General features: G+C 53.5%; 10 protein-coding genes across 10 annotated transcripts; 4 read left to right on the top strand and 6 right to left on the bottom strand.

Annotated features, from left to right (window-relative positions):
• Window positions 1–101: 101 nt before the first annotated feature.
• V2A60_006742 (cation-transporting P-type ATPase PCA1) lies at window positions 102–3900 on the top strand (the record flags this gene model as incomplete). The annotated part of the gene is made up of 2 exons (XM_083258034.1): window positions 102–342; window positions 398–3900. 2 exons carry the CDS (start codon window positions 102–104, stop codon window positions 3898–3900), a joined length of 3744 nt encoding a protein of 1247 aa, XP_083114160.1.
• A 1624-nt stretch (window positions 3901–5524) lies between these two features.
• V2A60_006743 (major facilitator superfamily domain-containing protein) lies at window positions 5525–7265 on the top strand (the record flags this gene model as incomplete). The annotated part of the gene is made up of 3 exons (XM_083258035.1): window positions 5525–5677; window positions 5798–7078; window positions 7137–7265. The coding sequence occupies 3 exons, from the start codon at window positions 5525–5527 to the stop codon at window positions 7263–7265; spliced, it is 1563 nt and encodes a 520-aa protein (XP_083114161.1).
• A 1010-nt stretch (window positions 7266–8275) lies between these two features.
• On the top strand, window positions 8276–10515 carry V2A60_006744 (Metallo-dependent phosphatase-like protein; the record flags this gene model as incomplete). The annotated part of the gene is made up of 4 exons (XM_083258036.1): window positions 8276–8546; window positions 8619–8674; window positions 8749–9808; window positions 9902–10515. 4 exons carry the CDS (start codon window positions 8276–8278, stop codon window positions 10513–10515), a joined length of 2001 nt encoding a protein of 666 aa, XP_083114162.1.
• Window positions 10516–10672: 157 nt separating this feature from the next.
• Window positions 10673–11810, bottom strand: V2A60_006745 (fungal chitosanase of glycosyl hydrolase group 75-domain-containing protein; the record flags this gene model as incomplete). Its single annotated transcript, XM_083258037.1, has 4 exons — window positions 10673–10746; window positions 10847–11147; window positions 11222–11559; window positions 11648–11810. The coding sequence occupies 4 exons, from the start codon at window positions 11808–11810 to the stop codon at window positions 10673–10675; spliced, it is 876 nt and encodes a 291-aa protein (XP_083114163.1).
• Window positions 11811–13115: 1305 nt separating this feature from the next.
• On the bottom strand, window positions 13116–13616 carry V2A60_006746 (uncharacterized protein; the record flags this gene model as incomplete). Its single annotated transcript, XM_083258038.1, has 1 exon — window positions 13116–13616. One exon carries the CDS (start codon window positions 13614–13616, stop codon window positions 13116–13118), a length of 501 nt encoding a protein of 166 aa, XP_083114164.1.
• Window positions 13617–14245: 629 nt separating this feature from the next.
• V2A60_006747 (uncharacterized protein) lies at window positions 14246–15010 on the bottom strand (the record flags this gene model as incomplete). Its single annotated transcript, XM_083258039.1, has 2 exons — window positions 14246–14699; window positions 14790–15010. 2 exons carry the CDS (start codon window positions 15008–15010, stop codon window positions 14246–14248), a joined length of 675 nt encoding a protein of 224 aa, XP_083114165.1.
• Window positions 15011–15499: 489 nt separating this feature from the next.
• V2A60_006748 (kinetochore complex Sim4 subunit Fta1-domain-containing protein) lies at window positions 15500–16744 on the bottom strand (the record flags this gene model as incomplete). The annotated part of the gene is made up of 1 exon (XM_083258040.1): window positions 15500–16744. The coding sequence occupies one exon, from the start codon at window positions 16742–16744 to the stop codon at window positions 15500–15502; it is 1245 nt and encodes a 414-aa protein (XP_083114166.1).
• Window positions 16745–17112: 368 nt separating this feature from the next.
• On the bottom strand, window positions 17113–18021 carry V2A60_006749 (bifunctional precorrin-2 dehydrogenase/sirohydrochlorin ferrochelatase MET8; the record flags this gene model as incomplete). The annotated part of the gene is made up of 3 exons (XM_083258041.1): window positions 17113–17308; window positions 17383–17864; window positions 17926–18021. 3 exons carry the CDS (start codon window positions 18019–18021, stop codon window positions 17113–17115), a joined length of 774 nt encoding a protein of 257 aa, XP_083114167.1.
• Window positions 18022–18641: 620 nt separating this feature from the next.
• V2A60_006750 (FYVE zinc finger-domain-containing protein) lies at window positions 18642–20748 on the top strand (the record flags this gene model as incomplete). The annotated part of the gene is made up of 3 exons (XM_083258042.1): window positions 18642–18908; window positions 18964–19840; window positions 19901–20748. 3 exons carry the CDS (start codon window positions 18642–18644, stop codon window positions 20746–20748), a joined length of 1992 nt encoding a protein of 663 aa, XP_083114168.1.
• Window positions 20749–21415: 667 nt separating this feature from the next.
• On the bottom strand, window positions 21416–23921 carry V2A60_006751 (MBP1 family protein; the record flags this gene model as incomplete). Its single annotated transcript, XM_083258043.1, has 2 exons — window positions 21416–23722; window positions 23796–23921. 2 exons carry the CDS (start codon window positions 23919–23921, stop codon window positions 21416–21418), a joined length of 2433 nt encoding a protein of 810 aa, XP_083114169.1.
• Between the last annotated feature and the right edge of the window lie 1090 nt (window positions 23922–25011).

Raw genomic sequence — 25011 nt, forward strand, 5'->3', positions numbered from 1 at the left:
TTTTCAAACTCATCACAAACAACAAACACACACATAACAAAAACCAATTTGACGTATTGATCGAAACCGAAACTTAAAAACCAAAAACGAAAAAAAAAAAAATGGGCTCCGATTGCTGTGCCCCCACGGCCGTCGATGCTGCTCCAGCGGTGACGCCTAAAGCAGAAGTTTGCCGCGACCGGTGCTGCGGCGACTCTAACAACGCCACTCTCGACGTAGACAACAGCAAAGACAAAGGCAAAGACAATGATCCAGACTGCTGCGCCGGAAAAACTGCTCCGTGTTGCGATACCTCTTGCCTCGATCGCCTCGCCATGCGAGAGTGCGCGGGCGGACCCGATAGTATGCATCAAGCCCAGCTGAGGCCTCACCTTCCGGAAACTAACAGTTTGTTCAGCCTGCAACGGCGCAGTCGATGGTAAAGCCTGCACCGAGCACAGCACCTCAATCTTCGACCGCTACAGCGTTACCCTTAGCACCCTCGGATGCATCTGTCGCGCTCTGATTGCCCTCGGCGAAGAGACGTGCTGCGAGATTCGTGATCGCCACTCGAGCTATGGAGGTAGCGGAAGGCAGGCGAGCTTGTACTCGAGCGGTGCCAACCCATCGTTTGAGTCTTTTGGCAGCGGCACCGGCATCACCAAGGAACATGCCGCCCAGAACCGACTCCGTCTGCGCGGCAAGGGCCCGGGTGACAATGCTGTGAGGCCAACGGCGATGCCTCCCAAGGCCGACTGCGGCGGGTCCTGCTGCCCTCCTGCTGTACCACCACCAGTGGTAACTGCCCGTAAGGGAAAGGAGAAGCTCCAAAAGGCGGAATCTTCCTCCGCCAAGGCGAGTGCTCACCCGTCCGGTGATGGATCTCGATGTGGGCAGCTTAAGTCCGTGAACAAACCATCGTCTTGCTGCAGCGCTCCAGTAGTGGCTGTTGACAAGAAATGTGGTGACGGTTGCTGTTCGAAGCCCGCTGAAAGCACCAACCTCCCGGCGGACTCTGTTGCAAAACAGCCAGCCGAGAAACTTGTCACCTCTGGAAACGCTTGCAGTGCTTCCTGCTGTGAGAAGCCTGCTGCGAAAAGGGGGTGCGCTGATTCTTGCTGCGATGAGCCAAATCTTGCAGTACAGGCATCTTCCGATATCTGCTCGAAGAAGTCGACTGGCAAGACGAACCGGAACGTCACTTGTGACGAGAACCTTTCGGCTGACAAAAGCCTTCCTGACTCTTGCTGCAACTCTCCTTCTGCCAAGAAGAATAGCGCGGACGCTTGCTGCGAAGAATCGCCCAATGTAGGCCGCGCTGATTCTTGCTGCAAATCTCCCCCTACCAAAAAGAGCTGCGTCGATGCCTGCTGTGAAATGCCGCCCATTGCGGCAGAGAGTTGTGCCGATTCTTGCAGCGAGGAACCTCTCGTCGCAGCAGGAAGCTGTGCCGACTCTTGCTGCGATGTGCCCATCACAGTAGACAATCCCGACTGTGAAATGGCTATTGAAGCAATTGCCGACATGGAGGATCAAGGACACGGCAAAGAGCATGTCATTCTCAGCATTTCTGGAATGACCTGTACGGGCTGTGAGACAAAGCTCAGCCGAACTCTTGCCGGCGTCTCTGCCGTGAAAGATCTCAAAACCAGCTTGGTTCTCTCGCGTGCCGAATTCAACATTGATCTTCGCCTTGGCTCTGTGGTCGAAGTCATCAAGCATCTGGAACGAACGACCGAGTTTAAATGCGAGCGAATTCAGAATCAAGGCTTCAGCCTAGACTTGGTTATCTCCGGCGAGCCATCCAAATTCATTGACCGAGCCTGGCCAGATGGGGTTATCGAGATGGTAGCTGTTGACAAGCAAACTGTTCGTGCTACGTTTGACCCCAAAACTGTGGGAGCTCGAGATCTCGCGGAAAAGGCTTGGGGGGAGCCTTTCGAGCTTGCACCTCCACGTGGTGACGTATCACTCGAAGCAGGTAGCAAGCATGTGAAACACATGGGATGGATGACGCTTCTCTCTACAATTCTAACGATTCCGGTTCTCGTCATGGCCTGGGCACCCTTGCCCAAGCGAGAGATTGCCTACTCGTCGGCGTCGCTCGCCTTGGCCACTATTGTCCAAGTCGTCATCGGCGGTCCTTTTTACCCCAAAGCTCTCAAAGCCCTGATCTTTTCTCGGGTCATCGAAATGGACCTGCTCATTGTATTAAGCACCAGCGCTGCCTACGTTTTTTCGATTGTATCCTTTGGATATCTAATCGCCGGCAAACCACTTTCAACTGGCCAGTTTTTCGAGACTAGCACGCTGCTCGTCACATTGATCATGGTTGGGAGATGGGTTGCCGCCCTGGCACGTCAGAGAGCCGTCGAGTCTATTTCCCTCGAGTCACTTCAAGCTTCCACGGCCATCCTCGTCGAAAATGGCACCGAACGCGAGATTGATGTTCGCCTCCTTCAATATGGTGACGTTTTCAAAGTACTGCCAGATACCAAAATTCCAACCGATGGTACCGTCATTGCCGGTTCCTCTGAGGCCGACGAATCCATTCTCACAGGTGAATCCAAGCCTGTTGAGAAATACATCAAATCTGCAGTGATTGCAGGTTCTATCAACGGCCCAGGTGTATTGACTGTTCGGCTCGATCGCCTACCCTGCGATAATACCATCAATACAATCGCAGCGATGGTCAACGAAGCGAAGCTGTCTAAACCAAAGCTGCAGAATCTTGCCGATCAAGTCGCATGCTACTTTGTTCCTGTCGTAGTGAGCTTGACCATCATCACGTTTGTCATCTGGGTTGCTATAGGCATGACTATCCGCCATCAGAACGGCTCAGAAGCTGCTATCCAAGCAATCACCTACGCCATCACAGTCCTCATTGTGTCCTGCCCCTGCGCCATAGGCCTCGCCGTTCCGATGGTCATCGTCATTGCCAGCGGTGCTGCCGCTAAAAAGGGCATCATTTTTAAATCTGCTGATGCAATTGAAGTCGGTTACAAGACGGCTCACGTCGTCTTTGATAAGACGGGGACTTTGACGCAGGGAAAACTCTCGGTGACCGCGGAACAGTACCTGGATGAAAGCAAATTGCCTCTTCTTCTTGGCCTTGTGCAGAATAGTAGACACCCAGTCTCTGTTGCTGTAGCCACCCACCTCAAATCAAGCGGCATCACTGCCTCCGTCATTCCTGAGCCGAACAGTCTTACTGGAAAAGGTGTCGAGGCCGTTTCTAGTGGCGGCCAAAAACTCCAAGCCGGTAACTCTCGCTGGCTGAACCTTGCTGAGCATAACCTTGTTCAACCAATGCTCGAAAAAGGCTACACCGTTTTCTGCTTTTGTGTTGACGGTGTTTTCACAGCAGCGTTTGGCCTTGAGGATGAGCTTCGCCCCGATGCCGCTTCCACCGTTCAGGCCTTGAAGAAGCGCAATATATCTGTGCACTTGGTTTCTGGCGATGACGACGGCGCTGTCCAGACTTGTGCATCCAAACTCGGTATTCCCACCAGCAACGTCTGCTCGCGCAGCTCCCCAGCAGAAAAAGGAGGCTACGTGAAGAAGCTGAAATCGGTCATCTTTTGCGGCGATGGTACAAACGACGCTGTTGCTCTGGCACAAGCCACGATTGGTGTGCATATGAATCAAGGCGCTGATGTTGCGCAGTCTGCCGCGAACGTGGTTCTCATGCGTCCGCATCTCGAGGGAATCCTTGCCATAATGAATGTCAGTCGAAAGTCGGTCAATCGAATCTGGTTCAACTTTGCGTGGAGTCTTGTCTACAACACGTTCGCAGTTCTCCTCGCAGCAGGCGCCTTTGTCAATGCCAGGATCCCGCCCGAGTTTGCTGGACTAGGTGAGCTCGTCAGCGTCTTGCCCGTCATTGCCGCTGCCGTCCTTTTGCGGTGGTCAGACATTTAGGGCCGGCATGAAGCGGGTTTTGGGCAGCAGCGCGACGCGATCGAACAAGGAGACAAGATTACTACGCCTGTTGTTGTATACACGAGGAACCATTGGCATTGCATAGGCTGTAATTTGTCAACACAGAGGCGGTTGCTCAGCAAGCCACTGCATTCCAGCTTTATGATAGTGTTACCTCTTAGTGTGTATAATATATTGCCTGTTCTTTCCCCATGGATGCAACCTTTGAGGGAGTTATTGTCTATGCAAAACTCAGCTTCAGCGTAGTCATAAAATCTGTCGGCCACGTGAAGCATTGCACTGAAATGCCAGATAACTGGTGTCCGTTTGAGGCCGTCGATCCTGAAACGGAGTCGACCCAACGTTTTTCCCCTTTTGCTGTCCGAACGAGTTAAGACACGGCTGATCGCCCTCAGCAAAGAGGGACGGTCGATCACTCAAGTCTTGCCCATCAACCCATCTAGCTGTTGACGAGTAAACATGTAACAGCTGGAACTTGCAAAGGCAAACCGGAGGTGCTTCTAGAGTTATAGGCTTAAGTAATTTCAGTCTTGGCTTGAGCGCAAACTACAGAATTGATTTACAACAGCCAGATCTCTCATCTGATGAGAAGATGAAAGATATATATGCTGTTGCATAGCAGAAGAGAGGAAAGTAACCCAGCAAATATTGCATCCACGGAACTTTGACCTGCACACAATCCTCCAAAGTAGTATTTCAGAGTCAAAGAGTATACTACCAACTGGTTGTGTGGGACGAGCAATAATTGCTTGCAGCGCTAGACGAATATAGTGCCACTCTGGAGTCGCAGTCACCGGATCTACCTAGTTACCAAACCAGATCCGCATTTGTCATCGCATTTGGAATCCGTGAAAAGAGTCACAAACGACAATCCCATTGTTAACTCGGCTTTCTCGCGACCGACTAGTTGAGTTCAGGGCCGCTGCTCCAGCAGCTCCCGAGTCAGCAGCCACTGGCAACAACCAGCTTATCACATGCCTAAGAGCAACAACAATCTCGCTCTCACCAGAGAGGAACAAAGGTAAGATTGCTCGAGCCTCACACACATTGGGAAACTCTGCATTTGTCTTCGCTCCGGCTCGTCACCCAGACTTCACAGCTCCCCACAACGGGGCTTGCTAGTGTTGCTCTGCCGCATGCGCCAGTGCCCGGAATGGCGACACTAAAAGCTATCGGTGCGCCACTGGGCCAATCACCACAGCAGTCTCACCAATTGCGCAATATCGACAAAGGTAGGTCTCGGTTTTTTTCAGGCGCGGTCCCTGTGGTGGTGTCCCAAGTAGTTACGGCCAGGCCGTTTACTAACTACAGATACTTACCACGGGTCGCGAGGAAAAGAGGGGAGGGGGGGGGATGAGGTAGCAGGGGCCAGGCTCGATGCAGCAGTAGATTGATTTATTTAACCGACGAGCACACTGAAGTAATATATATTCAAAGCTGCACCTTTGATGTGGTCGATCGGGTTTCCCTTCTCCAACGTGCCCGACCCGACCCCATCACCGTCTCTGTTCGGTAGCTTGCCCGGAGAACAGCCCAAGCGGCGAGACATCCCGACCACCATCCACACCACGTCATAGAGGGGGGGCCCGAGATATAGCTGAATATGGGTGGTGACCAAATTTCGTCCGACGACTCTGTCGCAGACCGCAGACAGGCAGATTATGGCAGCATCGATATCAGTGAAGATGACACAGTCATTGCCAAAGGCTCGCTGGATCCTGTATACGAGTCCAAGGCCAAGATCCTCAACCGCGCTGTAAGTTGGCCCTCTTCGCAGCTGCGACCGTGTGCCTGCTCGCCCACGGTCGGCCGCGCCACGGAAAAAGGCACATTGGGAAAAGGCTAACGATTGTTGCTTGTGTGAAAAAAAAAACAGGTTCAGGAGATTGGCATGGGCTGGTATCAATGGCAGCTCTTCATAGTCGTCGGCTTTGGCTGGGCGAGCGACAACCTCTGGCCGGTCGTCACGTCGCTCATTCTCAAGCCCATCACCAACGAGTTCCTCCCCACGCGCCCGCCGCTCCTCGTCCTCGCCCAAAACATTGGTCTCCTCGCCGGCGCTGCCTTTTGGGGCTTTGGCTGCGACATCTTTGGCCGCAAATGGGCCTTTAACCTGACGCTGGGCCTCACGGCCCTCTGGGGTCTCGTCGCCGCCAGCGCACCCAGCTTCGCGGCCATTGGCGTCTTTGACGCGCTGTGGTCCTTTGGCGTCGGCGGCAACCTCCCCGTCGACTCGGCCATCTTCCTCGAGTTCCTGCCCCAGTCGCACCAGTACCTGCTGACGGTGCTGTCCCTCGACTGGGCCGTCGCGCAGGTCGTCGCCAACCTCATCGCCTGGCCGCTGCTCGGCAACCTGACTTGTCCGCAGGACGCCGCGGTGTGCCGCCGGGGGGACAACATGGGCTGGCGCTACTTCCTCGTCGCCGTCGGCGGCCTGACCATGGTCATGTTCCTCGCGCGCTTCTGCCTCTTCAAGCTGCACGAGTCGCCCAAGTACCTCATCGGCAAGGGCCGCGACGAGGACGCCGTCCGCGTCGTCCACGAGGTCGCGCGCATCAACGGGAAGACGAGCAGCCTCACGATTGAAGACCTCCGCGCGTGCGAGCCCGAACACTACGTGGCCCAGACGGATACCGCGGCCGCCGTGCGCAGGCATCTGGAGAAGCTCGACACGAAGCAGGTCAAGACGCTCTTCTCCACCAGACGCCTGGCCATCAGCACCTCGCTGATCATGCTCCTCTGGGCACTGATTGGACTTGCGTTCCCGCTCTATAACGCATTCTTGCCTTTTATCCAGGACTCCCGCGGCGCCGACTTTGGAGACGGCAGCACCTACATCACATACCGCAACACCCTCATCATTTCTACGCTTGGTGTGCCTGGTGCCCTGATCGGCGGTCTTCTTGTCGAGCTGCCTCGTCTTGGCCGCAAGGGCACATTGTCCATCTTCACCATCCTCACGGGCGTCTTTCTCTATTGCTCGACTACCGCGACCACCAGCGAGGCGCTGCTTGGCTGGAACTGCGCTTTCAACTTTTGCAGCAACGTGATGTACGCCGTCTTGTACGGCTATACACCCGAGATCTTTCCTACGCCACAGCGTGGTACTGGTAATGCGCTGGCGGCCATCTGCAACCGCGTCTTTGGCATTATGGCTGTAAGTACAAGTTCCCGCTTTCAAGTGCGTCTCAGGCTCATGTCTAACTTGGCTTCAGCCCATTATTGTCATGTTTGCCAACCTTCAAACTTCCGCTCCTGTATACACCAGCGGCGCTCTGTTTCTTGCCGCAGGCGTCATCGTCATTCTGCTGCCATTTGAGTCGAGGGGTAAGGCGGCGCTATAATGGCCCGTCACTGGACTATCTCGATGGTTACTTAAAGAGGGTCGTTCTCCCCTCCCTGTTCTGAAATTATTTCTCAAAATTCTTGTACTTTTGCGACGGGATGGCCACGGATTAACCGAGACTAGCGAGCAGGACATGCAATCAAGTCGGCAGAAAGAGGCGCGGCAGGTTGGGTCGAGGTCTGGGTTCAGATGCGGGCTGAACAGTTTGTTACTTACAGCATTCCCGCTTTTCATTATTAGGAATTTCATCCCTTATGCGTTTCCCCAGCATCAGAGATGCATGGGGAAACGGGACGACGCTCTTCTCTTTGTGCCTATGGCAAGCCTGCCACTGTGAACTGGGAGCAACCACGATGTTCTTGAACCATTGCGCTAACGATTCAATAAACTAGAGACTGACGAAGACATCCACCAGCAGCCGAAGTGGGCAATCAGCTATGCCTTCTGATACCCTGTCGCTACTGCGGTACGCAAGAGTTAGCAGCCGGCGAGCTCTGAGCCAGATGTAGAAACTTGGGGGACATGAAACCCTGGGAGAAGAGAGCCCCCGCTTTATTAACGATGTCGATCTGCTTGTAAATCTTTTGTTTTCATTGGCCCGCATGATTTACATGCCGTTGCTATTTCGCAGAGTCCTTTCACTACCCCACGTGCCCACGTATTAAATGATATCACGGATCTGCAGGAATTTACTGTCTTGGAAAAGAAGACTCAATGACTCCATTAGTATCCGTAACACAATAAGATATAAAAAATAGCTGCGGGAGCACCTGTCTTGTGCTGAGCGAACTTTACGATGTGGGGGAGCTCCAGGCCCTACCCTACATGTTGAAGTGTTGGATCCGAGGCCTCCGCTTTCGTCGTAGGTTGCTGCGGGCTGTGCAAGACATGCGAGGTACATGGTCGCATGCGAAATGGTTAGCATGAAGCACGCGGCAATCCAGCTCTTGAACCGCAAACCATTCCCGTTTCTCAATTAAGCTGCCGTAGGCGCTCCAGTCCATCACAATGGGACAGCCTGAGCCCACCGCGGAGCCCCGCGTTACCTACTCGTCAGGCGGCTCCGATGGAACTGGTGCACCGCATCTGCGGATCATGCACTACAACGATGTGTATCATGTCGATCCCTCGAGCGCCGAGCCGGTCGGAGGGTTTCCGAGATTCATGACAGTCTGCAAGGAGTACCGCAACGGAAGCCAATTCGCCGGTCAGCCCGAGCTCATTACTCTCTTCTCCGGAGACGCTTTCAACCCTAGTCTCGAAAGCAGCGTTACCAAGGGTACGTGAACAAAAGTCCCCATTACAAAACCGAGTGAGAAGAGTCCACCGTATTCTAGCCGTTAAATTTCAGGCAAGCACATGATACCTGTCCTCAATGCCATCGGAACTGACGTCGCTTGCGTGGGAGTAAGTACAATCATCAGCCTGGTCACGATGTGCGCCGGCCGCGACGTTTGCGTCTCGCAATGCTAACAGTACAGAACCACGACTTTGACTTTGGCGTGAAACAATTCGAGGCCCTGACGGAAAAATGCAAATTCCCCTGGCTCATTGCCAACGTTCTGGACCCTGCGCTGGGCAAGGACGTTCCTCTCGGCAACGCCAAGCCAACACACATGATGACCTCGTCCAACGGAATCAAAATAGGCATCATCGGCCTGGGAGAGCGCGAGTGGCTTGCAACCATAAACAGCTTGCCGCCAAACTTGATCTACAAGTCCGCGAGCGCCACCGCGAAGGAGCTGATTCCCAAACTCAAGGCCGATGGCGCGGAAATCATCATCTGCCTGAGCCACATGCGCGAGCCCAACGACGTCAAGCTGGCGGAACAGACGGATGGCCTGATTGACATCATTCTCGGCGGGCACGATCACTACTACAACCACCAGCTGATCAAAGGCACCCACGTGCTCCGTTCAGGGACCGACTTTAAAAATCTCAGCTACATCGAGGCTCGTCGGAGCAAAGAGCACCCCGAAAAGTGGGATTTCGATATCTGGAGACGTGACGTCACCTCACAAGTCAAAGAGCACTTCCCTTCCAAGAAGCTCGTCAAGAATCTCACGGCCGACCTGAAAAAGTCGCTGGCCAAGCCCATCGGCTGGTGCGCCATGCCTCTCGACGCCCGCTTCAGCACGGTCCGGCTGAAGGAGTCCAACATTGGAAACTTTGTCTGCGATATCATGCGCCAGCACTATCATGCCGACTGCTGCATCATGGCCTCGGGGACGATCCGAGGCGACCAAATCTATCCGCCCGGAGCGGTGAGGATGAAGGACGTCACGACCTGCTTTCCGTTCGAGGACCCCGTCGTCCTGCTTCGCGTCACGGGCCAGGCCATCTGGGATGCGATCGAGAACGGCGTTTCCACGTACCCGGCGCTGGAAGGCCGGTTCCCTCAAGTGTCGAACATTGTCTTCTCGTTTGACCCGTCGCGAGAGAGGAACAAGAGAGTGCTTTCGCTCGCAATCGCCGGCCAGCCGTGCGAGCCGGACCGCAAATACCTCCTCGCCACAAGAGGATACATGGGCCGAGGCAAAGGTACGTCATGATGCAAGTTGCACCGTCGGTGGTAAAAAATCTACAACCAGCTAATTTGACGGCGACAAAAAACAACAACGACAACAACAATAGACGGTTATGATTGCCTTCTTGTGGAATCAGAAGGGGGACAAGCGGAAGAGCTCGTCGACGAGGAGAATGGTATCCTCATCAGCACCATGCTGCGACAATACTTCATGGCCCTGCGAACCATTGGCAAGTGGCGAAAGCTGTCCGAGCACTGGGAGGCGGTGGCGTCGAAGCTCAAGAGCAACACGGAGGTGGCGCAGACGCAGGAGTCTTCCGACGATCTCGAGCGGAGCTTGACGCTGTCCCGCAAGAGCTCGTACGAGAGCGACGTAGACCGCAGCAACAGCTGGCACGACTTCATCCTCGCCCGGCTCGGCCACAACAAGCTGCCCCACGACGACGACGACGAGGATGACGAGGCGCTGCACGAAATCGCCGAGGACGGGGTCGCGGACGACGAGACACACGCCGAGCCTGACGTGGGTGCCGACCCGGATAACGAGATGGATATAGAGATCCTGCTCTTGCGCAAGTTCTGGGCGCGCTGGACGAAAAAGGCTGGCATCAAGTCCTGCGTGTGCGAGCCTGCCGGCGACGGCGGCTGCTTGGTCGACTGGACGCGCTTGATTGCACCAACTGTAGAAGGCAGAATCACAATGGTGGAAACCAAGGCATAGATAAAGAAAAAGAAGAACAAAAGTGGCTATTCACAATATGTATAGAGCCTAGTGACTACTTTGATATATACAATTTGGGTTGTCGTTACTCCTCATAAGGCGATGCAACATGCTGTTTCTCATAAACGGATTCTCAGTTTTATAAGAGCCTCACCCGTTAACCGCGAGCGCATTTGCCAGACTTGCAAACAAGCTCATCAGAGCAGTCATTTTCGTCGTTGCAGCGAGCGCCTAAAAGAGAAAAACATTGTTAGCGAAAAAAACAAAAATCTGGGGCAAGGTAAAAGGAAGAATGACTGTTCCCTACCTTCGCAGTGGCCTTGCCACGAACAGTTGCCGCCGGTGGGAGGGTTGCCGCCACCGCCGCCGCCAATGCGCTGGATGAGCTTGTCGCCGAGGCTGGTGATGCTGCTCTCGAACTCGTTGTAGCTTCTGGCGTTCCATTTCGCACCATTCTTGCCGGGGACGGCGTCGTGGCCCGGGAAAGCAATGAAGAGCACGTCGTTGTCGTCGTGACCGCTATTGCCATTGACCGATTTACCGTAGCAGGCCGTGGCCAGAGAGATGGAGGCCTCGCCAACCATGGCCTGGGGGCCGTCATCGCCATTGGTATCACCCCAGATGCCGTATATCTAACCCCCGACACCCCCTCTATCAGTATTGTGACAAAGGAATGTGTGCGACTAGCCGTTGCTGCGCTTCTTACCAGCTTGTTGTTGCAGACGACGGCCATGACCGAAAGAGGCTCGACGCCGTAGTCCTGCGGGTTGAAGTTGGGATAGCCGCTCTTGGTGCCCTCGTTGCCAAAGACGACGTAGGGGTGGATAAAAGCGTCGAGGTCCTTCTGGCCGGTGCCATAACCCTGGACGGTACTCTGAAAGGACGTGACGGACTGGGTGTCGTCGGAGCTGCCGCAGCGGCCGTCGTCGGCGGGACCGTGCTGGATGCCGTCGCAGTCAATGTCCATGTTGACAAAGTTGCCGTTCTTGCCCTGCAGGTACAGGACGCGGTAGTCGTTCAGGTGGTCGCCGCAGTAGGAGAAGGCTGCAGGGAAAAAAAAAAAGTCAATGAGTCGCCACGCTCGAGAGCATAGAAGAGGAAAGGAAAGGTATGACGGGGGAACAAAACATACAGCCATCGTCGCCGTCGATGCTGTGGAAGCCAGACTTGAGCTTGTTGCTGCACTGACCCTTGCCCTTGACGCTGTTGTAGAAGTCGCGGACGTTGGACGGGACATCGCGGGCTGTCGCGATAGCAGCCAGGGACAGGAGAAGAGTGGTGCGAAGAGGAGCCATTGTGTGTAGTCTGTTTCGTATTGATTTTACTTGGCTTGAATGTGAAGAATTGGTTGACCCACGAACTACGAGTAAAAGCAGCCGGGCGACGAAAGCTATTTATACGGAATCTACAATGCAGCCCGGAGACAGGGGCATGCCTGCCATTTCTTCGAGCTACGATCTACTTAAGAAATCAATAAAGGAAGGGCAGCCCCCCTCCCCCGTCGGCTTAGTTTGGTCTTCAACACCGATCAACTTTCCACGAATAAGCATCCAGGACGACTGCCATCGTTGTTGTCACTGGGTGGATCGAAAATCTTACGCCAAGGACTGAATGCTTGCCTCTGCAACCATGTAAGAGCGACCTCTTTCCTGTGCGGTAGTTGGGTGCAGCAGCACCCTCCAAGTGTCCCGCCGCCAGTGCTCGGAACTGCCGAATACCTGTTGCATTTGCCGTTTAGTGTTTTGATACGTTTTTTGTACTTGAGCCTTATTTGAAGTTATGGCTGGGGTGAGGTCGGATCAACCCCCCCCCCCTCTCAGGGCAAGCTTACACGCCGCCGTGGGGAAAAGCGTGAGATGCCACGAGACAGCCCTCCGGCCTGTCGCCGTGGTTTGCCGGGGCTGGGGTACAACTACCCCGTACCTGCAGATCGTTCCAGTCATTATCCGGGTGACCCCAGCGCGCCGCTGGGCTGGAGAGCCCAAAAGCCATAAGCCGCCACACCTTGAACACTACTGATCGAATGATCTTGACTAAAAATTATGATGGGCTTGTTTTGAGCAACATCCGACGCCAGCCAGCGGAGAGCACATCGTTCAATGAATTTCAGAGGTGGCCTGTCGGGCTAACTAGTTAGTTAGTAGTACAGCCAATACCGGAAAGTGATGGTGGAAAGGGGAGAATACTGCCCTCAAGAAATTGAGACCAACTCTGTTACATGTGCGCAGCCAATTCTGGCTGCCGGCACGTGAAAGTTGGCAAGTACTGCCTGAAGGAAGTTGAGCGCAGCTTCCACGTTGACACAGTGATTTGGTTTCGAAGAGAGGGTTATGGGCGCAATCAATTCTAAATACAAGACTATTCTACTAGGGATATAATTCTTGGAAACTATAGCAAAGTTGAGGGAAGTACAAAAGAAAATATGATAGGTTAAAGAACCTTGAAAGCAACCGAGCCGTGCGGATGCGAGTGCAAGCTGAGACTTTGGTGTGTTTGTCCAGGTCTAGCCCGCTGTCTGCTCGCATTCCGCTATCGCTCTTGATACACAAAGTGAAAACGAGAGCGTTTCGAGCATAATTGCGTGCGGGGATGCTCAAGGGCTAGACCATGTTCCCGATATATCGGTCATGGTTGGTCATGACTGCAGGCCGAGGTGGCTGAATGACGCTCTCGTATGGAGGCGGTTGACTAGACTCGTCGGTCTTGCCAGCGGTACCGGACTTGGCGGACAATTTCTTGAGAATCTTGTCTCGCCAGTGGAGCTTGCACCCTTCTTCGGGCGGAGCAGAGCGGTGGACGGACTGTAGCTCAAACTGGGAAGAATCGCTCGCTGACGATCCTCGGCGCCAGATTTGCAGATGTCGGCGGCGCTTGTGGTAGCAAGCGGCCGCCCTTTTCCGGAGGAATCCCACCAGGTAAATCAGAGAAACGACGACGGCACCAAAGACGCAAAACGCAATGAGACCCAGGAGGATGCCTCCGGCTACCATGGAATTTGGCCCAGTAAGACGAAGAATTGCGCCCTTGACAAAGCTGTCGAAATCTCCGGAGGTGGCTAGGTCAATCAGGGGAGCCCAGTCGAGAAGGCCCAAATCAGACATCTTGACGTAACTTGAACTCTGTAAAATTCGGCGATGCGCTGATACGATCGACAATTAAACGAAGCAGCCTCGATGAAAGAAGGGGGATTCCCACCTGGTCAGGTTCGAATTCTTCCTGAGACGTATACACTCAGCTTCACGACCAACAGCAAAAAAGGCTCCGAGGAGCAAGCTGCTTTGATAGTAAAGGCCAATTCCGGAGAGGATATCTTTACACAAAAAACAGGACTCTTTGGGTGCAAGAAATCAATACGTAATGGCAAGGCTGGATGAAGGTTTTGTTGGACTGTGATGGGGACTGGGTTTGCGTAGGGGAAAAAAGGAAACGAGAAAGAGAATATGATCGCTAGTGGGTGATGGGTTCTTTAAGTATTCGGGGGGATGAGGAAAAAAAATTGTTTAAGTTTGAAGATATCGTGACGGAGTCGCTTAGTCGTGGTAGCGCAGATATAAACTCTGCGTGTGGCCCGCAGACAACTCAGAGAAGAATTTTCACAAGAAAAAAAAAATAGCAAGAAGTACATACATTATGAAGAAGTACATGTATTAGGAAGAAGTACATGTATTATGATCTCTTAGGATCATGGTAGTCATGAACCGCAGCCACCTGACGTATACCACAGCACATCTTATTGCACTGCCAGCATGTCGTCTTGTTCCAGCACCGCCCCCTTCCATCCATCGACACCTATCTTGACCATGACGATACCAGTGCGTTGTGCTGTGATACCTGGAGAGACTACCGCTGTAAGGCGAATCGACAGTGGTGGGTTCTTAGGAATGACCAGACCTGGGCGGACCGCGAGCGCCTCAAACTTGCCCAAGTGTTCCCTGGCTAGCTTCTGCAGGAAGGTCTCAGTCTCACCCTTCCACCGGCGCGAATCGCTTAAGAACCAGAGAGATTTGATTGGGTCTGGCTCAGCAAACCTGCCGCTGCAAAAGACGAAGCGAATTTTGCCTGACGGCGAGTCGCTACTTAGGTGCTGGGCAAGGGCAGTAGCGGCGGCGCACGGGAACGCCACGTTAGCGTCGTAGGCAAGCTTTTTGTCATTGTTAAACTTAGATAAGAGACCGCCGATTGCCCTAAAAGGAGGAGAAAAAGTTACTTTAACGATCTCGAAGGGAAGGGGCCAGGAGGGGAGTAAAATAGCGTAGGGTGGCTCGCTTGCGTACCAGAGGCACAGCTCGATACCCCTAAGCTTAGCCAGCAGCTCAGGAGGATACTGCCCAAAGTCGGAGTGCAGAATCACTTCCACCTTCGAGTTCTTCTCACGGTCATCGCTCAGCGCTCGTCTCGCTACAACATAGACTTTGGTGATCCTGTCGTGAGCAATGCAGGCATTGAGGAGCTCAGACCCCACGAGGCCCGTAGCTCCGAACACGACGGCCTTCATCGTGCAAGAGAGAGAGAGAGAGAATGACTTTTGAATATTGCGGTGGTGGCTTCCACTGAGTTAACAGAGAAGACGCTTTGAATGATGCAGTGTCAACAAGCGCGTGGGGGAACGAGAAGCGCTTCATTTGCTGGGACCCATACTGTATTTAGAAATGCGCTAATCTCGGCAGCGTGACTCTCGGGTGTAGTCTGATGCTACAGTTGTATCAGGTCGCAATGTAGCTGTTCTGCGTGTGAATTCAGCGGTGATGGAAAAGGCTGGATGCTTGCATGTATTGATTGGCAGAAGTTGACGACAGAACTGCCTGGCGTGAGGGTCCTGTTGGGTGTAGCTCGTGTCAGATTCAATAGCAAAGATCTACTGCGCCACGTATGCCGCGGATGCCGCGGTGTGACCTCTTGTCCAAGCGGTACGGGCGACACGACGCCGACTTCTCACCAGCATCTCTTGCTTATTAATGGGAAATTGTCCCCTGTCCGTCTTGCCTCAGGGCACACCTGCCGGGAGAACAGACGGGAGCTCGTCTCCACGTATTCTTCCGCCGAGCTGGGTCGCAAACATCCACGCTGCGCGGGACAAATCGTCAGTCAGGTCGCCGCGGCGAAGGATTTTGAGCCGCGACTGAGCGAGAACAAATCCGCCGCAGGATATTTGAATGATTCGCACGCTGGGGTGGAAAAGTTTCAGGGCCAAATGGTGCTGCAGGTATCGCCCTAAAGCTGTTGTGAAGGGCTGGTCACCATTGCTACTCGCTGTTTGCCATGCCCATCCGTCGTCTATATTTCCTCCTGCCAAACGCCGCCGCTCACGGGCATCCTTCTCCCACAGTGCTGGCGTGTCGCTAACTTCTGGACGTAGCCCTTCGCCTGTGCGGAGGAAGCGGCGGAGATCATGAGGCGCAATCGCAACGCTTATATTACGCAAACCCGGCTCGATTGTCTCCTCTGCATCCGAATCAGAATCAGAGTTGAGGGCACCCTCGCCATCTCGAAGGGGGGCGTTGAAAGCCAGCGTGACAACAAAATCAGGCCCTTTGTTAGACAAGCCCATAGTCTCAATCCACCCTTCCCAAACGTTCACGAGCGTTTTCGTCCCCAGCGACAGCTTGCTAACGCGGCAATCGAATGTCGTGGAGAGCCAGTCGCCGATAACGTGCTTAAGAGGCTGTGGCATGCGGAGCAAAAGTAAAGGCAGATGGAGGAATCTTGCCTCGTCGAGCGAATTGTCCGTGACCGTCCTTCCAGGTCGCATGGCCCAGTCTGACGGCTTGACTGAGGAGTGCTGATGGAGATTTGTGTACCCAGGAAGCAGGAGAGCGACGTAGGCCGCGTTCTCGTGCCGGATCTCAACCCAGAGGCCCTTGTCTGAGCCCTCCCCAGCCTCGCCTCTCGCGCGGTCAGGAGCATCATCGAGAACCTCTCGGTCACCAAGAACATCCGAGGGCGAGAACCAGCGAAATTTTACGTAACGTAACGGCCCAACCTGCCCAGAAGGTGTTTCCAAAGACTCAAGTCCGATTTGAATGCCGCGAACGACATCTCCGACAAGGGTATCTCGCAAGCGATGTGCGAGCAAGTCAAGCCGAGTCTGGTCTAGAGACTGCGCCCCAATAAAAAGTGGCGATACTCGATGTGTTGAAAATGTGGTGTTGAAAAAGGGCGGAATTACGTCCTCCACGATTGGACTTTCGCTGTAAAACGTATCTGAAGTGGAAACATCTCGCTCGGCCATAATGTACCACTGACTGGCCCTCTAATCGAATTTTTGCGTGCTTGTGTGGCCACTATAGCAGAATTGACGCGTTAGGTCAATTAATTCTGGCTATTTGGTGAATGCCGTGGCTGTTCTACGTGGTTGACGCGTGACAGTCGCAGCTGGGCGTGTACGAGGAGCAGTGTTTCGTTCAAAGTGTGGATGACTAATCATAGGATGACCAGCTTCCACCACACTGTGCGACAGGCAGAATCCGGGTTCTGGCCAGTATATATTTTTAGTTTGTTATACAGTATATACAATATATTTGAATGCAGAGCTAATTGAGTCGATCGCATTCTGAGCGCATCACGCGACTACACTCACTCGCCTGGCAAGGTGATCGCTTAGACGCCAATGCTAAACCCGAATGATCCTTCAAACACATCGAGAGCTTCAACGTCTCGCACATCCCGTAGTGATTTGATGATATCCATAGACGGAGCTTTATTGGCGGGATAAAATAGTAGCAAGTTTTCCATATCTTCGTGCGTCATTTGGCACATTTCTTCCCATTTGTACGTGTCGCTCACTTTGGACATCCTATTGTCGAATCAGGTTAGCCGATGTCGTCAGTCAAAGCACCCACGGGGAAAAAAAAAGAAATAGCGACTGACCAGCGCATCCTCTTTGGACCATCTTCCACTCTTGGAGCAACTTTGCGTAGCTTGGTCCGAAGTTCACCAATAACGTCGATAGCGTTACCTGCATTGTTGGGGAGCTTGCTTGCAATAAAGCGACGGATGGAGGCCGCGAGCCGAGGTCCACGACCATTGGTGCTGACCATGATCTGTAACGGGCCGTCCCTGTGGACACTGCCAAAATAGAAATCGCATTCTGGAGGCACATCTGCAATGTTGGCAGGTATTTTCTTCTCCTTGCACAGCTTCCAGATGACGGTGGACGCATCTGGGTCATCAATGGCTACCAAGACCATGACTGCGTCGTCGAGATCGGACGGTTCAAAGACTCGGTCGATGTGTGTGACTTGCTTCTCAGAAACTCGGTGGGCGACTTCTTTGTTCAAACCTGCGGCTGGGCAGACGACGATAACGTTCGCGTCGGCATTGAGGCAGTTGAGGATGCGACCTGCAGCAACCTGTTGTAATTAGCACCAGACTGTCCAAATGGCCAAAGGGATATGGGTTACAAGACAGTACCTCGCCACCGCCGACAACTAAAACATTTTTGTCCTTGACCTGCCACGCAAGAATCAGACTGCCTCCGGGCTGCACTTCTGGAAATGATTTGGGCATGGTGGGCAAGTTTGCAATATTGGGTTGTAAAAGTTCAAGATGGGCAGAAACGAGCCGTAGTCGGAACGGTTCCAGGTATTAAGGTGCAGGTCAAGCTCCGATAAGGCCGCGATAAGGCGCTAGCAGGGGCAGCAGGACCTGTAAACGGTCACTGCCACGGGAAGCTTATAGCGAGCTCTAGTGGATTCATGGCATGACTGCCTTTTAGGTAACTTGTAGGCTCTCCTACAGCGACCAGCTTGGCCGGCAACAGTATGAGTGCACAGATCATCCGCCTCGGAGTGAAGTAATAGTCAATGTCGAAGTTCCAGATATTTCTTCCTTTGTAAATGCAAATGCTCTTTTACATTCGCCTCCCATTGATCCAGAAACACTCCACTTCGCACCACACGGCCACACCCTTCAGCGGGAGGTACCTCTACCCTGCGGCTCCACCATCAAGCTCTCTAGCTGGCCACCTGCCACCTGCCATCGTCATCCCACCCACGGTCAGTCAGTAACGCACTTCTGGATGCCAACAGCCCCGGAGGCACCTCGAACACCAAAGGTCGTCTCGGGTTGCTGCACTGGCGGGCATTTCTCAACCACACACTATCGAAACAAACTCAGGGCACCTCGCGATGTCTGGCCGGAAGCTCGGCGGCGGTCGCATCCTGGGCAATGGCAAGGGCCTTGCGCCGCCACCCACTACCCCTCGTGCCTCCAGCCCGTTGGCACCGTCTGACAGCACCGTCTCGATTGGCTCCTCGTCACTATCGCCACCCATTAGTGGTAGCCTGCCGGATATTGGACAGGATATCGGGTCCAGCATCAGCGTCGGCGCGCAGCCCAAGGCCGGACTATCCAGCGATGAATCCCTCGTTTGTCCGATTTGCACCGAGGAGATGGTATGGAGCATCCTTTCGACCCAGCGGCCAAGTGCTCACAGTCTCAATTGTCTAGGTTACTCTATTGCAACTCAATCGACACATCGACGACAATCACCAAGAACTACCCGCCGAGGAGCAGGACGAAGTCAAGACATGGTTCGACAAGCAGGTGCAAAAGGCGAAGCGTTTTCAGCCGCTCTCCCTGATCAATCAAAAGCTTCGCGGGTTGGAAGCCTTTGAATCAAATGAGTCGGTCCAGCCCCATCAGCATGTCGTATCGCATGCTGCTGGAAAATCGCAAGAGGTCCACATGGACCCCGAGGAACTCATCACGAGGATTCATTGGCAGCGGCCAACAGGCCACGATCGGTGTACCGACCCGACCTGCGGAAAGAACCTCGGCTCTATGAATGGTAGCATAAATTGCCGAAAGTGCGGCCGACTATTCTGCGAAGAACATACTATGTACCAAATGAAACTTAGTCGGAGTGCCAACCACGAACCTGTTCGCGGTGCCTGGGCCCGAGTTTGCGAAACTTGCTACAAGTCGAGGGATGGATACAACGACCATACCGGCGTCTTGATTGACCACACCAGCTTGTTCACCGAGATTCGCCGAAAGCGTGTTGAACGGCAAAAGCTCGAAGTCTCACGACTAGAGAAGCGATTAACGAAGCTCACGAAATTATTGGTCGATCCGCCTGATAAACCAAATAGCTCCTTGCTGTCACCAGTCAGCCAACTGACAGGCCAGAACAACCAACGAAAAGCAATTGAACAATCTGTTGTACCGTGGGAGGACGACGAATCCGTATCAAAGTGCCCATTCTGTCAACAAGAGTTTGGAACTTGGACATTTAGAAGACATCACTGCCGCATATGCGGCCGAGTAGTATGCGCAGACGTACAGACAGGCTGCTCGTTTGAGGTCAGTCTTGATGTTGCACCACGTAAGTACATCCAGCAAAGCCATGATACTGCGCCCAAAGACTTAGCCCTAACAAGCGTAGCCTCACATCAACCTACAGAGAAGCCACCTCCCGTGACTGACCTAGTCAAGGTCGGCATCCGCATGTGCCAGGACTGCAACCATACTTTATTTTCTGGCAGGGACTTCAGCGTCTCTCTGCAATTAAATCCCGCAGACCAACGAGCATACGAGACACTACGCCAATTCGAGCGAGGTATCCGTCAATTACTACCGTCCTTTCACCGCGTTCTCTTGGCACTGCAGCCTGACAAACTCGAGAATGGCGAGGTCGACTTGAATAAGCCACCGCCGACACGAGGACAGATTCAAGAAGCAAGCAAAATCCGAAAGCGTCTGATTGACAGCTTCGGCAAATACGGTATTGCCGCGAAGCGCATTAGAGACCTGCCAACTCAGAGCACAACGCAACAGCGATTGCAAACAGCCATTTACAATTATGCGAGTAGCTTTCTACACACTAATATGCTGCCATTGAAGAGCCTGCCCCAGCTACTGCGCAACCAATCGTCCCGATCGGCTCGGTCTGCGGCTCACCTGTCAGTACACTCTGGCTCCTCGGGCCTTCGATACACGGAGCTTGCCGAGTCCGACACCGCTTCACAGGCCGCAAGCGAAGCAAGCACTATTGTGAGCCAACTTCAGACGGAAGAGAAGGGCCTGCGCGAGGGGCTCGCCGTCCTGGAAGAGCAGCGCTTCATGGTAGAAGAGATGCTACGGGCTGCGACGCGCGCGCGGCGCTTCGAGGAAATTTCCGCCTTGAATCGCAATATGGATGAGCTGGAGGCAGAAATCCAGGCGCTAAAGGGCAAGATTACGAAAGTGGAGGCCAGATTTGAGGGTGTATACCGAGACGGGGTCCCTTCGTAAGTCGAAGGGGGTTTCATCATTCTTTGTTTTTCCTAGGCATTGCGGGGGCGTTTATGGCGTGTGTGCGGCAAAGTATGTCTAAAAGACCAAAGATGCAAATTTTCTTTGTCTTTTGAATATTATTTCAATTGCATTTACCATCTACAGACTGATTGCATCTTAACAGAGACAACATCAAGTAGCAGATGAGACACTTTGAATACACTATCAAAACTACGAAGCAAAACTATGATTCAAATACAAATATGCATTACTATCATGATGGAATGCCAAAAGAATAAAGTGCAGCAAATCAACTGCGCAAATGGGAAAAACAACGCAGTTGATCCTGCGGCCGTAACAATGTCCCCAACAGACTCCAGAGAGATTAGTAAAACAGCTCGGCTTTTCGCTTCACTTTGCAAAACACAAGCAAGGCCCACAAGAAGCAGCTCGAAAAAAAAAAGAATCGCCAACGATATAACCGCCCGCCAATAAGCATGTCCCGATGAGCGCCGTCTCCAAAAGCCCGTGACCAATAGAATGAAAGTCCTTCGAAGAGTATGCATCAAAATTACCACCACACCCTCGTATAACGACAGTGGGGAATAACAGGAAGAGAAGAATAGATGTACAGATGCCGAGAGTCGGCGAGAATCATGGCGGCTGAGAGGAGCAGCGCGCACTACTAATGCACGACACCCTCGACGCCGCCTAGGAAGCGCCTCACGCGGTCAATTTCCAGCTCCTCGCGTTCGCTTTGGACGGCTTTGAGCAGGTTATCAATGACGGCATCGACATTATCTTCAGGGGTGCTGGTGCACAGGGCGACGACACGACGGTACTTGACCTCGACATCCCGGCTGCGGCCCTGGAGGGCCTGAACCATCTTGCGGGTGACATCGCGGCGGGCCTCTATGGCACGGATGCGAGCTTTGAGAACGGCAGCAGACGGCAGCATACCCTCAGCACCGAAGCCGCCAGCGGTAGTGTGCTCCTCAGCTGCCTCGAGCATCGCGCCCAACTCTGTCTCCCACGACGAGGACGGGTTTGATTGTCCTGAGCGTGATTGCTCATTCATCAAGCGCGACTGCTCGTCCTCGCGAGCATGCGCCAGATTGGAGACTTTTCGACGGGCGAGCTGTTGCTTGGCTACCGACGCTGTAAGTTGCTCAATCTTACGACGCGCATCGCCGAGCTGCGTGGAAGTTTTGCGCAGCGTCGTGTGTAGCGAGTCTAGGCTGACTTGCTTCGTTTTCATTTCTTGCTGGAACGCGGAGCTGGTTTCACCCAACAGGTGAGTGATGGAAGCAATGATCTCATCGCTACTCTCGCGCATCTTTTGGCTCGAGCCAGGAGCACTAGGCTTCTCGGAGGTGGCCTCCCCATTTTGCTTCTCTTCAACGTTCTCGACACCAATGCCAAAGTCCACTGGCCGAAGGCCAACGCGGTTGGCAATATTGGGATCTGCACCGACTTCCAGGAGCTGGGAAACAATACTCTTGTTACCGATTCTGGCAGCGATATTTAAAGCAGTGTCGCCGCAGCTATCTTGGGCATTAACAATTTCAGTCATGAATCGAGCAATGCCCATCTTGGGGATGGTAACCTGAGCACCGTTGGGTGCGACTCCATTGACACCAACATTCTGGCTACTAGGCACGCTTCCTTGACGTACAACCCATTCGAGGAGGCTTTCTAGGTAGTAGCGGCTGGCAGCATTCCGGCCCTTCACTGCGCTTGTGACGGCAATGTGATGCAGCACAGTACGGCCTTTGTGATCTCTTGCCTCGATGGTCCCGCCCAGTACCTCGAGCAGATCTGGGAACGATCCGTGGTCCATGGAATTGGTTACAACACAAGCACGTATGAGCGGGGTTTCGCCTGAGCCGTTAACCCGATACGGAGAAGCGCCAGCGGCAATCAAGGCCCGCAGAAGTGGCATACGTGAAAGAGTAGCAGCCCAGTGGAGGGCAGTATGGCTCTGGGGGTCGATAGGCATGTCAAGCTCACTTTGGGTCAAAGTGCGAAGCATGTCGTATTTTGAGGAATCAGCAGTCGACGAGTCCATGAAAAGACCCATGAGCATATTCCGCTTCATCTCGGCGTCAGGAGACATCTCATATGGCAGCGGTGCCTGGGAGCCGCTGGCCTCTTCGATAGGTGATCGATCTTGGACAGCGCTCTGCGGGTACATGAAAGACTCGTTCGGCTCGGTTGGAGATCCGGGGAAGGCATTAGCATAAGCGTCCATATTCTGACCATAGCCACTGAAGCTATCATTCGGAGTCATGTTCACACGTTGGCGCTTTCGTGGTGGTTCAGCTTCAGGCATCGGAGGAATACCGTTGGCTTGCTGTGTAGAGTAGGCTGAGTCGACATGTTGGCTGTATTCCGAAGCAAAGCTCTGTTGCGAATTTCCAGGGAACTCATCACCGTTCTGGATTGAGGGCTGTCTGCTGAAGCTGGGCGCATGGGTTGGACCGTTGCGACTGCGCGGGTTTGGTGAGTCGAATCGCGCCTTGCTGATTGCGGCGACGGCGTGCGAAGCAGTACTCGAAATATTCTTGAAGAATGTGCCGTTGACGCCATTAGGCCTGCCCTCAGCGTTTGAATTATACATGCGCTTCCTTTGGGCGGCCATGGCTTGCTCCTTAGTAGGCGTATTGAAATCACCCTGACCAGCGACGCCGCCGTCCTGGCCCATATCGTAGGTCAGCAAGGGGCGGAGCAGTTCCTCGACACCATATTGACGGCACACTTCAACGCCACGCTCGAATTTGATCCATGTGCCTTGGTATTTTCCATATCCGCCTTGCACCTTTTCGTGCTCCCCAGTCTGGATTTCCTTTTCGAGAATCTTTGTTCGCTTGCCCTTGTCGACACCGGCGACCTTGAGAATCTGGGTGGCATTCAGACAAGAGTCGTGGCGTCGTCGCATAACGGCGATGTTGTTGACTTCCATTTCGTAGACATCGACTCCCGAGTAGGACGCCTGAGTATCTGTGCATTAGCAACGGGACGCTTTGGGGGAACGACAACCCGGCTAGTTCCGCCCTGGTACTTACCGAGTAGATTTGAGGACCTTCGGGGTTGACGGGGAAGCTGCGGTGAAAAGAGGCATTGGGGCGCCCCTGCTGCGACTGCTGGCTCATTGTGAAGGATTGCTGCGAGGATTGCGAAGCGGACGGCATGGTGGGCAGCAGCTATACAGACAAGATACGTTGGTGATGCCGCATACAGCTGAATGTACGCGCGATGCGTGTCGCAGAGACCGAGTACCAGTATGATGGAGAGGTTGTAGACAATACTATTCTCGGGCGCGTGAAGCGCTCTTGTGTTAAAAAATGGGATCCGGCTTCGCTGCGATAATGTACGAGTTGACAAGGCGAGTACTGCAGGATTGAAAATGAGGCCAAAGTGGGCGGGTAAACGAGCTGGTTAAGGGTAAAAGGATGTAGTCGGTACCTCTGTACCGAGGGAGTGAGAGAGGGGCTTCAGCGGGTGATGCCCTGTAAGAGGTCTGCGTTGGCGGAGCGCTAGAGCAAGCACCAAGCCCGTGGCGCAAGCAGTAGGAGGTAGGTAGGTTAGTAGTGTTTGCAGGGCACGAGTACGCTGTGCTCAATCTTTTTAGCTCTAATGATTTGCTAATAGAGAATGAACTGAAAACCGGCGCCAAAGAGAAAGAAAGCAAAAAGCCTATTGTGGCCTCTGTGGGCATCGCAGAGAATTATCTTCCTAGGTCCAGGCTTTCGAATGCCAAATACTCCGTACAACGGTAACATTCGCTTAATCGGTACTTCCCTGCCTACCAAGGTAGGAAGGTAGGAGGTACCTACACACCAAAGCTTGTCACAGTTGCTGCGCGGAATGGAGGTTGCCAAGGGCTGTTAATTGATTGCAGCACAGAAAGCGTGTCGGTTTCGTGATTTCGTGTCTGGTCGTGTCTGGCCGTGTCGCGTAAGACCGCGTAGACGTGCCTTCCATGTGGGGCACCCTTAAGTGGTTTCACTCTGCCCTCGACACTACTCCGGATGACCAGTTCACGCCCATCTATACCCTCCTCTTACTCGGCACTAAAACCAAAGCTTCACCATCTGGTTCATCATTACCCATCCGCCCGCCAGTTGGTGGCTAGCTCTGGCATTCTGTGGATCTAGCGGCAGGAGTTGAGCCTTGTCGGCGAGCCAGTGCACATGTATGGTGATGGGCTGACACAGGCACCTGCAGACGGAGCCGCCCCTGCCTCTTGCCCTGCAATGTTAACCCCCGGGATGCGTCTAC

Source organism: Cordyceps javanica, chromosome 4 (assembly GCF_051103115.1).
Source record: "Cordyceps javanica chromosome 4, complete sequence".
Taxonomy (NCBI): domain Eukaryota; kingdom Fungi; phylum Ascomycota; class Sordariomycetes; order Hypocreales; family Cordycipitaceae; genus Cordyceps; species Cordyceps javanica.